Genomic DNA, 13877 nt, shown 5'->3' with positions numbered 1-13877 from the left:
TCGATGACCGGCTGTGCCCGCCCCAGTACTATATCTCTTACAGAAGACGAAGGGTAAATACTACATTCTTCCAGAATGAGACAATAACGAAAAAATAATGCAGGTCTTTAAGAAAAGTGAACATGATCCAGAGCATTCATTTGGCAGATCATTCACCTTTAATACATTTTGTGGCACATCTAGTACATTTTTAAAAACACATTTCATTACTATATTCCAAAAAAAACCCAAACAAACAAACCCAACAACCCCCCCTGAAAATATTAGTTTTAAAAGTTACAGATATATACATCCAGTTACAAAAAAGGAGAAAGTTGCCTCACGAGTTCCAGTTACAGTAACAAACCAGATGCATTTACTGAGATTAATGTGTAATGTCAGTGATCCAATCCCTGTAAGCCAGAGAAGTCTATTAAAATCAACACAAGATTTGTCACAAGAAACATGCATTCAGTTCTTGGAAGTCTTGTCTCTTTGCAATGAATTCCACATACCCTCTACTTTGTGAACACAAAGTGTTCTAATATATTTACACTCTGAAGTTTAAACCATGGTGTAAAAAGGATAAACCTCTTTAGGACAGCTGTTACACTCTCTACCTGAAATACCGCCATGCAGTGGTCTTAGCTACATCTTGGTTACGGGGGAAAAATGCTCGTTTTGCTCGTGTAGTGCTGTACGTTCTCTATACCACTCTTGGGGAATTTTACTACACAGCTCCCGCAGGTCAAGGCTTAACTTGCAGAAGCGTCTTTTCAGCTGTAGTGTCCTCCTGGGCTGGGGGGCTCTGGAGTGGGAACAGTGGAGGTGGCCTCAGCACCTGGCAGGATTGCAATGGCCACGGGTGCCTGCACCCGCCCTGGGCAGAACTGCAAGGCGCATCCCACCTCTCTGGTAGCTTTCGCAGCCGTCATTTTAAGGCCAGTAATACTGGCTCCATCCCACATAAGTGATGCTAAGAGACACCTTAAGCCTGTCATCAGCACAGACCCCATTTAATAAATGGTCAGCTAGGGCAGTACAGCCTAATCATAGCCTATGTTTGTTCTCAGAGAGGGTCAGGGTGTAAAGAAAGGAAGGAAAGAGACCGCAGGTAGACTAGCCTAGGCTGCTTTTAACTACATTGCGAACTATCAAAGACTTTAAAAAAAGTGACTGAGGGCTGCCTTTTTTTTTTCTCCTAAAAATACTTACTTCTCATCGGTACTGTTAAGGTACCTTAACATGAACTCAAGTAAGACAACACTGCTGTTTTTCTCTGTATCTACACCAATAAATACATTTGGGTCCTAAGAAACCAAACCATCTGGGATCTTCTGCATTTCCAGGGGGATCTCTCGATCACCTGAATTTCTTCCTGCTTTACTTTTCTCTACCTGAGCTCCAAACTCTAAGCATTAACTTTCTTGTCAGGGCCTACATTTGTCTTACACCACTTGGGCATCTTCAGTGCTCTTCCTCAACTCAGCTAAAGAAAAAGTGTCTAAATGAGTAACGTGAGCCAGGGATTTGAATGTACCATCTTCACAGAACTGCCCTGAGTCTGACCAAATACACACTCTCCTAAAGAAAGCAAATCTCACAGGTTGCCAAGATCAAGACAGAAACGTACAAGAAGGTGAACATTTGTTTTGTTTTCATTTATACAAACAGATCAAAACTACAGTTGTCTATGCAAGACAACCTACCTTGTTCTCCCACCGCAAACAGATGCCATATTTGCTAACAAATCTGGGTGGTCTATGAAATGAAAAGGCAAATTACAAAAACTTCTGTAATTGGGCCACATGACCTTCATTCCCTTGGATAAATGTCTTCAAGCTCCAGTCAGACTACTTAACACGGACAGTAAACCAAAGTATTCAGGCAGCCAGGTGCTGCTTCTCCCCTTTGACAGAACAAATAACCACCTCAGTTAATTGTTTCTGATCCTCTCTGTAAGACTTTAGTCCCAGATGTATATTTATATATTATTTATATATTTACCTTAATGAGACCACCTCCCTCCAGAGCAAGCTTTTTTTTTTTTTGCTAAAAGAAAATATCCTGGGGACTTTCCATAGTCTACCTGTGTTGCTCCAGAGGGATTATCTGTAGGCTAAGTGAAACTTCTCTTCCACTGAATCCCCATCCCCTTCCAGCCAAATTACTGGGGAATTCACACACATTTTGTTGACAGATCTTGATCACTCTAAGCCAACACACATTTTCTTTTTGCCAAGTTTATAGGACTTCAGTTCGTGTTTGTTTTGAATGCATTTTAGAAGTAAGTTGGAGAGGTGTCTAAGTTGGAGGTGTACTGAAAATTATTTTAGCAGCAGATACTATTGACATAGCATCTTTGTAGTTCTGCAGATCCCCTAACAAATGTTAGGAGAAGAACTTACTGTGTTACACCAAATGGAGGAAATAAGCAGGGAAAGATGGAAAAAACTCAGTCTCCAAGCTCTTGGGCTAAAACATCCTGAATGAACTTCAACGTACGTTGGTACAGGAAAGCATCCTTCTTCTTTGGCTTACAAATATTTAGATGATTAACATCCACTGGAATCAGGTCTCCAATTCCTAACTCTGGGAGAGGCAAAAAAAAAACAACCACTCTCGTGAAAAAACTACCAAAGTTCATAAGATCACCTAGACTGAAAAGCACATCTTGCATTAGCAATTTCTCTCTCAAAAGCAACTTCCCCTGTCTTCAGTTTAACTGTTCTGTCTTCATTACTTTTTAATGTGCTAAAAGCATCAATACACACTCTTACAGTCAGATAGAGCTATACATTGCTACAAAACCCACACTGGTAAATCACTAGGTCAGAGTTCTACTACCTTTATTGGGAGTATACACATGTACATTTCTCCATATAGACAACTCTGAAGAATCAAAACTTCATTCACCAGCACCTGACTGATAGCAAAGTCCTGAATGAAGTTTAAGTATTGACATGAACAGGGATAGGGTTTAATCCAGGGTATCCAGATTCTGATCACCACTAATTGCCTATATTCCTTATAAAAATATTTTGACGTGGAGATTAAAAACGGGACTGGAATGAACCTGAAGCATGCTACAAATCACTACACACATTTCCCGGGAAATAAAAAATTTACATTGCTTAATTGAAGACTACAACTATTCCATTTTCAGCTACTGATTTATTCACTCAGTCTCCTGAGAAATCCTCCATTTTGCCTGGAACTTTGTATCTTCAACCATGTAAAATTACACTAGAGCAGGATGAAGGTTTGCTTTCATGTGCCCAAGAATGCATGTAAGAAACAGTGAGCGTACTGCTTGTCAGCCTGGGTTTTGAACAAAATGACTGGCGTGCCACTGAACCGTCACGTACCCTCCAAAGGCTTTTGAGAGCTCACGTGCTGCATTGTGTGCCTAGGAGAGGAGAAATATGCTACAAAATTATATGTGCACAGTGTTATTATTTGTGCACTCTGTTATCCAGCCATCTTTTTAATTTTATTTTGTTAAATCAAAAAATATGAATGCCCAGGTTTTCAGTCCTCGCCCATAAAATTGCATCGGCAACATTTTCACAAACAATTGCTTCTTGAGAAGGCATATTGAAAAAATACTGCTAAATATTGACTCAGGAAAACAGAGATGTATAGTCCACCTTTTTCAGAGAGACTAACCTTGCCTTTAACCTAGTGGATTTAGCTGTTGGAAAGCCTGATCTAAAATCCAACAAAGCAATGGCTTCTGTTGAAGGCCTCACAGGTACCTTGGGCAGTGCAGAAGGGAGTTTTGCTCAGGGAAAACCCGAAAATACCAGACTTAAAATAATTCGCTAAGTTGAACACCCATAAACAAAGCAAGAGAACAAACACCTGGTTTTCCCTTCTCCTACAAGAGGCAAAAAGATGGAGGGGACTCTTCAGGAGGCAAACTCTATTGCTGAGATATGGAAGATAAAGGATTCCTAACACTGAAAACCAGCTTTGTGATTTTTTTCCTTCCATTAGCATTTTACTAATTTTCTTTCCTATTTTTTGAAGGAGGAAATAGCTGGAATTTGCAGGAGCTTCTGGAACACTATTCAGCCTACCTATACAAGGATGAACAACAGTTACTCATAATGACAAAGGAAAGGACTACAACAACGTAACATTAGACCAGGCTCTATCTACCCTGCTTTTTTCCACTCACATTTAGAAAAATCAAAACAAACAATTGCTATTCTGAGATATAAATGTAGCTGCCTCTGACCTCAGTAGGAAGACTGTAGTTTACACTCAGTCAAAAGTTTAAGCAAAAAAACCCCAAACATCACAGATGTATTTTTCCAGGTCTTTCTACCATAGCATTTATAATCCTTCCTCATTATCAATGCTTACATGAATACATACAAAATTAAATAAATTAAATGGTTATTTTACTTACTTGCTGATTCCAGAGGTACAACGTGCAGTTTTATCATGCTGCCTATGTGTGTTGGTAATGTTTCTGCAAAACTCAGCACTGAAAATTTCTTATCTTTGGCAAAAGACAGGAAGTCATCATTCAGCTCTTTAAGGGCAGGAGAATCTGAGAAAGAGCAACATAATTTTTGCAGTGTTATCTTGAACATTAGATTATAGCACTCGACTGGCAAGACTGCATTCTTTAAGAGATGTTTTGGAAAAATTAATAGTCCAGTAAAAAGGTGCGGCATTTTTACTGTAATCCCTTTTGCCAGCTATCATATGCAACAATCATTTATTTCTGCGTAGCGTGAAATTTGTTTAGAAGATAAGAGTCTACAGTCCAGCACATGTTGAGTTACTACATTGCTAGATGGCCCAAACTACTCTTCTATAAACTTGTTCCAACTCCCTTTTTTCCCCTTGCCTCTGCAATCAAATGAAACAGTTACTCAGAATTACTTGCACACAACCCAAAACACAAAAAGGGAGTTTGTTGTTTTTATCCAGCTTTTTCTGACAGCACGATTAAAAAAAGCATCATGAACAGATTAGCATGGATCCCCATTGTCAAATGGTAGCAAAGTGAGCGTACCCTTGCTGAGTTCTTTAACCTCCACAGATGGAAAGAGAAGATATCTGGCATTTATAGAGTATTCAGCCAGCTGGGAACCATGGTGAGGTACGCTATAAAATATGATTCCTCTGGTGTTGTTTACAATTTTATCCATTTCTGGATTCTTGGAAGCATCCACCAGCATCTTTTTGACTAGAAGACCTGGCAACAGAAACTGAATTAATGCAGGGATTTAAACCACTGTCAAAATAACGATCATGCTATATTATCCATGAAACAGCTAACCATACTCTTGCCTCAGTTGATTAGTCCTTAATTTGTCAAATATTCAGTTGAAAAAAAGCAAACCAAACCAGAGGAGGCATTAAAATAAAACATCAATGAATGATGCAAATGCAATTTTGGTTTGCTTTAAGTGTTGCTAATGACATTTACTACATGTCTGATCATGGAGAAAATTTTGCCTCTGGATTCTCATTTACATGAATTTCAACTCATTGATTTTATGTTCTTAAATCAACACAGTAAAAACAAACAGCAATAAAAATCCTTTAAAAATTATATGCTATTGAATATAATGCATTAACAAAGTAGAAATCTATTTTCCATTTTCAGGTCTTCGCAAATTTTTTAGATAAACTAGTCTGAATAATTGCATTTCAGACTGAATTTGGTTAACAGCTTATTCTGAAATGTAACAGCGAATACATACTCGATATCAACCAGACAATGTGCTTACCACCCATGCTATGTGATACCCACACCAGAGGTCTGTCTCCAATCCCAGCAGCCCTGAGCTTGTCAAGAAGCTCATTGCTCCTGTAAGCAATGGACTTCCTGCAAAGAAAAAACAACCACGAGCATGATGAAGCATGACAGGTTAAAAGGCAATGTTAAAACAGAACAAATTTTCAGTGCTGCACATTTATGAAAGTGAATTAGGTACATAAATCACTAATTACTTAGTTATTGTTGATACACTGAAAAATACCCAAAACTTTTGTAAGGTTGGCTTTGCAAGAACAACAGGAATTGAGCTAAATTCAGTTTCTTCATCTTGTTGGGAAGTTTTACTTTAATTCCACTGATGACTTGCTTCCTTTAGCTTTAGTTGAACAAATCTCTTTATGGAGTTTTAGATAGTTACATTTACACATTGTAACAAAATTATGTTTTCATTTTATGAAAGACTCATCAATGCACAATGAACTTTATCCCCTGAAACAAGAATATATCTAATGTCTGACAAAAACGTACTTTGCTAAACAACGCTCAAAATGGGGAACGATGTACAGGAATTTAATAACTAAATGCGTGATTAACCAATGCCTTCAAAAAAAAAAATATCACAGATAACGTCTGTTATACTTTCCAGACAATAATTGCCAAATGCTTTGTACTGGAATAGTATAAAAGCACAATAATCTCCACTTTACAAATGAAGAGACTGAGTTCTGGAAAGGATAAGCTACGCCTTAGAGGTTGAAAATGAATCTGTGGTACAACCAAAACAAAACCAATGCCAATTCCCAATCCAAGCTTGAAAGTGCAACATCATTACCCCTTGCAATGTAAAAAGAATCAAAACACAGAAGACCCTTGGATAATGAAGACACCAGGATACTGGGGTAAGCACTGTGCAAAGTAATTCACTTCATCTCTGTTGGTTCTCTGCATTCTCACTAGAAATTGCTTTTATAAACACATATGAAAAGGATACGCAAACGTGTCTTCTTAGCTGAACAATACACTTTAGGATAGCTGAGACCGAAAATCTCAGTTTTGAAACAGTGAATGAGCCTATACACCTAGAGCAATCATCAGGTTGTGATACCACTGCTACATCTTTGTTCCTGCTAGTTAAAAATATCTTCAATCTCTTTCATTTTTTATTAACCATATCAAATTATAAAATAAGCAAATACTATCCTTGGCTCATCATAAATAGCAAGTAATGTAATTTTCCATTTTGTAATGAAAAAGACATTATCTTAAAGTAAATAAAGAAGTATGTTTTTATTTGTTTTTCAAATTTTCTTCCATTATACTTACTCCAGACAGACACAGGAGAGAAAGTTCTCTTGGAATCATAGAATCATTTACATTGCAAAAGACCCTTAAGATCATCGAGTCCAACCATTACCCTAGCACTGCCAAGGGCACTACTAACCCATGTCCCTAAGCACCACATCTACAGGTCTTTCAAATACCTTGAAATGAGGCAGAACAATGACTGTAAAAAACATGTAGGTGGTTACCTCTACAAGGTCCAAAGAAGGCTGGACCTTGTAGAGGTACCTTGCACCTTGTTTCGCATCCAGAGAGGGCAACGAAGGTGGTGAAGGGTCTGGAGCACAAGTCTGGTGGGGAGTGGCTGAGGGAGCTGGGGGTGTTTAGGCTGGAGAAGAGGGGGTTGAGGGGAGACCTGATCGCTCTCTACAACGACCTGACAGGAGGGTGTAGCCAGGTGGGGGTTGGTCTCTTCTGCCAAGTAATGAGTGATAGGACAAGAGGAAATGGCCTCAAGTTGTGCCAGGGGAGGTTTAGATTGGATATGAGGAAAAATGTCTTCAGTGAAAGGGTTGTCAGGCACTGGAACAGGCTGCCCAGGGCAGTGGTGGAGTCCCCATCCCTGGAGGTATTTAAAAGATGTGTGGGTGTGGTGCTTAGGGACGTGGTTTAGTGGTGGACTTGGCCGTGCCAGGCTAATGGTTGGACTCGATGTTCTTAAGGGTTTCTTCCAACCTAAATGATTCCATGATTCTATGAAAATTACATGCTTCATTTTATCATGAATATAAAGTCATAGTACAGTGATTTTTTTGCTGTGCATATGAAGCATTATTGGGTCATTTTAAGTTTAAGAAATATTCCCTTAAGGTATAAAATTGATGTTATATTTACATCAACTAATAGTATAATTTAATGTCTCCCCTAAACATGAAGCAGAACAGACTAAAAGTATTTAGGAAGTTGCCACAAGTAGTTTTCCATGAAGCTAAAAAGCTCAAGCATAACACGACTGTACCTAATGTTTTTCCAAACCTGATTTTCAGATGCAACAGGGAAAGTTCAATTCACTGTTTCACACTAGGTGATCCCAAGGATCAGCTTTACAGGTCTCCCTCCTGCCCTCCCTCCAAACTGCAGCCACCACATTTGTTACCTGTGAGCCTCAACAGGACATTTTGCTTTCCAGTCACTCAAATGGGTGTCATATTCCACAGATATGATTCTAAGGGCAGGACAGTCTGAAGCCAGCCATGACTAAATTAAAGAAAGGTGAAACCAAACAGTGCTTGCAAACAATTTATCAGCAACAGAGCAAAGATGTTACTCTGGGGACAATATCAAGCAAGATTTTTGCTCTTCAGTTAATCCCCAAGTACATCTTACATTTAGACTATTATTCTTTTATTACGTGCTGGCAAACTCTAGCCTGTTCCCCAGCCACAAGGTAGGTAAAGGGCAGAGATGGATCACTAACGGGTGCGTTCCCGGCTCCCCCTCCTGGGTGAAATAAGAATCACTAAGATCACCAACAGGACTGATCAGTTGAAATTTTACAGATACTTTGGTGGTTATACCAATACGAGTTGCTTGAAGCAGTAATTACTCAATTTACCAACAATATTTAAGTAGCAATCTGCAAAAACTGAGGTATTCAGACACTAAGACAGGATACTTAATTTAAAATGTAATTTTATGTATCTTTTTCTCAGCAATAATATTCCATCGTGGGGAAAAAAAAAAACCAAACATGAAGCAAGCAGCCATTGCCTCCTCTTTCACTAACAAGTGAATGATGTTGAGAGCATTAAATTTAGCAGGGATTTTCCTTTACAAGAACAATCTGTTCAAAATTTCAGCTTGCTAACAAAAATATATCAAGAACTTGGAAAGAGCTAGTGGTGTAACAGATTACAAGTCATTTGATTCAAAAAAAGACGACTGCCAGACAGTGTAATTCTAGATCCTCTGGACAGCTCTCATTAATGAGAAAATGGCAGCTGCATATGAAAATTTTATCATCTTTTTACCTTTGGCCAGCACTGGCTATAGTCCTCTTCCCCTTCTGAAGCCTTTTTATCCAAACGCCGGTCAATGTCTTGCTGTCGCCAGGTTTTAAATGCTGCTCCCAAAAGTCCATGAACAAAAAGGATGTCTGCTCTGATGGGCTGACTGATACAAAAAAAGGAATTTTTAAGAGATCCATGGTACATGTTCTTTTAGCAAATTAAATTTACACAGAACTTTTAACCTAAGGGATGCCAAAATGCCATTTTTAACACTATATCTGTTTTCTTACCTTGTGGGCAACATTTCATGACATTTCAAAGGGGATAATCAGATTAGGACAAAAACCGGGGATCCACCCAGGAGAGAGATACATAAAAAGAGGTATGGAAAGTATCCACCTCACGAGTCATATTTTCCTATAATGAAAACCACCACTCTCTCCAGCTACTGTAATGCAGCTTGGTAGTTCCAGATTTATCATCAAATTAGATCTTCACTGTAACCTGACAAACACCAACGACTCAGGGAATAGTTGCTACTTAGTGACACAGCACACTGGAGACTCCTTCAGTCCCAGACATACAATCACTATTACAAGAAGCTGAAGATGTAAATTTACTGCATTTTAGGTCAACACGTGCTGCTGCCAGCAGAATCGTTACAAGGCACTGTAGCCCAAGACAGCCAGTGCAAAGGTTAAATGGTTGCAACGCACGCAAAGCAGTAATTCATCTCGTGGTTTGTGTTTGGATTTTTCCATGTAGCGCAATAATACTCCTTCCACGGTTAAGGACTGCTCTGACCACTTCTGTTGTTCTCCTATTTGAGAATCTAAATTCAGTCCTCTCAAGCCACCAAAAAACAGGTGGAGCAGGTGACATCAGTACAGCAGCACCCTGATGTAAACTCTTCCAAAGTTTTGTAACTGAACAGCATAACAAGTAACACTAAGTACAGCATGTACAATATTTCCTTCGGCTTTACCTGCTACGATATTGTGGGTGTAAGACATAAACACCATCTGGATACTTTTCTTTCACTGTGTCCCTGTCTAGATTAGCCAAAGCTCTGGATGCATGAGAAGACTGAATGACATGTGGGGATTTCATTACTTCAGCAAGTACAGAAACCCAACCTATATTGAAAAAAAAATAAAGTGGCAGGTTAACTAACAGAAACATCATCCAAAAAAAGAATTCAGAAACATCATCCTTCAAACTATACTTGTGAAAACAGATGTTAAAAATTAAGAATGGTAACATCAAACCAAATTATTTCAATCCACTCTCTTTACCGCAGGAAAGTAAACACTAGATAAATGGAACCTCCAAAATTCAAAAATCCAGAGTAGCCAGGAGGCAATGTATTTTCCTACTGTTCAGCTCACGATCTGAAGGAGAACCCCTTCGCAGAAGAAAAATAAAATCTAGCAGCAGGTCAGTGCAGTTGTCAGAGAGAAAACAGATCTCAAGTCTCCTTTTGCAGGTAAAAGTCAAGAAAGATAAGAGAAAACACATGTCCCAGAGAGAAAATGAAGCTTAGGGAATTAAAATGTCCCTGCTATTCTAAAAATAGTATACTATTTATACCTAAGAAACATAAGAGAATTCATGAAGGAAATCTTTGATACCATCCTCGATAAAATTTTAAGTCATAACTACTTCAAGAAAAAACAGACACTTTATAATATAAAGAAGAGTTTGAAGAGAGATTTTCAAATGAAGTCTGATTTGAAAAAGACGAAACGATTTACTTCATGAGCACTGTTCCAACATCATGTACAATATGTTGCTACTAGCATAGCCAGTAAGTTGCTAATTCAAGATAGTTCACTGGGAACTGATGAAAAGAATGAATTGACATGCCAGTTTTGTTTAAATGCTAGTACCTTTGAGAATTGTTTTTTAAGAATTATGTATTTAAATTACATTTCTAAGCAGAATACATGTAGACCACTGTGCAAGTTCTCCTTAAGAACACCACTATCTAAAAATCTATTTTCTGTTCTCCATATACAGTGAAAGACTGGCAAGCTACTCTGATTAAAACTAGCAAGGTCTCTGGTTTTGCATTTCTCTTAAATGAGCCAAGATGAAGAGTCAAAAATAGTGCTCAGAATCCTTCTACCCCCAGCTACCCCATCACAGCTACCACACAGTGCATCATTGCTTTTCATCCTCTTCCTGTGCCAGTCGTTTTTGCAAAGGAAAAGAACCTTAGAGGTTCTTTCTTCTTAGGCATCATCCAAAAACAAAAGAGAAGTCCTATCGACTTGACCAGCAGTATCCAACTGCTCATCTTTGGAGCTCTGTCCACTGTCTAAAATTCCGTTGGTACTGAGAGCTCTGTCCCAGGGAGCTGCTGATCCTTCTGTTACGATCTCTTCCTCTACACGTATAGTTTTAGCAATCATCGTAACAATGGTGCTAGAGCTCAGACCAAAGGCCTTTGTAGTCCAGTTGTCTTTCTCCAAAAGTGAGCAGTAATGGAAGTTGTGAAACAATAAACGAATAGAGCAATAAAAAGGCAAGTATATAGTGCTGATTCTCCACTAGACACTCAGTTTACTGCAATCAATTTGGGTTCTGTGCATAGAGCTTTATGGATTTTTCTTTCCATGAATTTGTTTAATCACTTTTTGAAGCTTTGCAAGTCTTCAACAATCACAATGTTTTGTGGTAAGTTTTAGTTTGGTCATGCACTGTATGGAAAACATACATATTTATTTGTTCTGCCTCTTGGTAATTTAATGTAGAAGAACCTTTGGTCTTGCATTAGGAGGAACAGCAGATGACCATTCCCTCTTTGCCTTCTCTATGCCAGTGAGAATTTTATAGATCTCAATCATATTCTTCTTCAGTTGCTTTTTCCATACTAAGCGTCTCAGTCTAGTTATTTCTTCTTTATACCACAGCCTTTCTAAATTTTTAATCACCCTCATGGGCTTCCCCTGCTCCTTTGCTACTTCTCATTTTTGCAACAGGGAGACTAAAAATGCACACTGTGTTTAAGAGTCAGACACCAGGTTGGGCATATACAACAGCATATTGATATTTTGTGTTTTTCTTTTTATTTCTTTCCTAATAAAACATTGGGAATTATTTATTTGGTACAGAGCTTTCATTGTGATATTTAGGAGGTATTAAAGAAGGGGCATCAGAGCAAAGCTTAGCAGAAGTTACCAGCCTAATATGAAACAAGGGAAGGTGGGAAGGCGTGTTTCACTTTGTTCCAAAAGGTAGGACTGCAAGCTGGTCTGTTCCTTTACGAGACTAAAACACAGTCCATAAAAAAAAAAAATTAACCTACAGGGTAGATGATCTGTAAAAGTAGGAAACTCAAAAGATTTTTGACAGTAATGTGAACTGAACATTAACTAAGTCCAAATTTTCACCATCCATCAGACTTAGAACATCTCTGTAGCATGACATATACGGCTAGACAGCATACAGTTTTTAATCAATACCATACAAACTGTCTATATTTTTTGTATTAAAAAAACCCAACACCACCACCTCCCCATCCCCATATATAAAAATCACACCACTACCATGATCCTTTGCATTTTACAAAAGCATTGAATCCGTTGAAAATTTTAGAATAGAAATCTGACATTCAGACTGCTTGCACTTGCTTTCCTTTTACCTGCACGTACTATGGATGAATGAAGACGTTCATCCAAAGCCATATTTCCAATAATACGAATTATGTTCCTCTGTATTTTTGCTGAATCTTTACGCAGCTGGTATATCCTCTGTAGTAGATGAAGGCCTCCTTTAGCTTCAATTTTATCACAGTGAGAAGAAACCTAGCATTATACAGTGAATACAATGACAATAAGTAGACATTCTGAAAAAGGTTATTTAAGATGCTGTTAATTCACAAATTAGTGAATTTTAAGGAGCCAATATGACGTAGAGCCCTTATTACATAGAAATTCTTATTATTTTAGAATTTATTATGCCATAGTTGAAGAGGAGGTAAATATTTTAATATGCTAAATGCATCATTTCTATGGATTGACAACCTGAAAGATGTGGAGTATCATCAATCTACTCTCCTCCATACCCGAGGACGAGGAGATTGCTCTCCACTTGGTGTGATCAAATTTCAACTGAAGTTCAAGAGTCTAAACTGGACAATCATCTGCATTTGCTAAAGTACTATCTCAACCAGAGCTACTTGTCTTCCTGTTCACCACCTCAAATGCAATCATTATAATCCCTTCTCTTTGAAATGCAAAGGTATTTCTACATTCCAAATAGTACAGCTATCATTATTGATTTTAAGGGCAACAATAGATTCTAGCCCAAGCAGATGAACATACACTAATTAGTTGTAGTGTCACCTACTGATGCGAAATGCTTATGACTTGAACGTGTTGTCTACAGTGCTGAAAACTGTGTGGTAGTTATGGAACTGCTGATGTCCTCCAGTCTGTGGCTTTCAACACTGTGGCTTGGAATGAGTACAGTCACAACTTGTTTAAATGAGTTATCTCCATCAAGTTGTCTTGTTTAAACAAGTTGTCTCCATGTTTAAACAAGTCTCCATCATCTACCAGCAGTCCTGGGTAACTGGGGAGGTCCCAGACGACTGGAGGCTAGCCAATGTGACGCCCATCTACAAGAAGGGCCGGAAGGAGGATCCAGGGAACTACAGGCCTGTCAGCCTGACCTCGGTACTGGGGAAGGTGATGGAGCAGATCATCCTGAGTGAGATCACAAGGCATGTGCAGGACAATCAGGGGATCAGGACTAGCCAGCATGGGTTCGTGAAAGGCAGGTCCTGCTTGACCAACCTGATCTCCTTCTATGATAGGTGACTCGTTTGGTAATGAGGGAAAGGCTGTAGATGTGGTCTA

General features: G+C 38.6%; 1 protein-coding gene across 1 annotated transcript; it reads right to left on the bottom strand.

Annotated features, from left to right (window-relative positions):
* Positions 1 to 2276: 2276 nt before the first annotated feature.
* SERAC1 (serine active site containing 1) lies at positions 2277 to 12821 on the bottom strand (the record flags this gene model as incomplete). The annotated part of the gene is made up of 8 exons (XM_009695945.1): positions 2277 to 2571; positions 4397 to 4540; positions 5012 to 5194; positions 5733 to 5830; positions 8160 to 8260; positions 9034 to 9175; positions 9998 to 10148; positions 12659 to 12821. Coding segments are annotated over 8 exons (1119 nt in total), but the record flags the coding sequence as incomplete, so codon positions are not given.
* Positions 12822 to 13877: the final 1056 nt, after the last annotated feature.

The sequence above is a fragment of the Cariama cristata genome, unplaced genomic scaffold (genome assembly GCF_000690535.1).
Source record: "Cariama cristata isolate BGI_N322 unplaced genomic scaffold, ASM69053v1 scaffold7152, whole genome shotgun sequence".
Taxonomy (NCBI): Eukaryota; Metazoa; Chordata; class Aves; order Cariamiformes; family Cariamidae; genus Cariama; species Cariama cristata.
The sequence above is the reverse complement of the archived record's forward strand: the minus strand, read 5'-3'. Positions and strand labels throughout refer to the sequence as shown.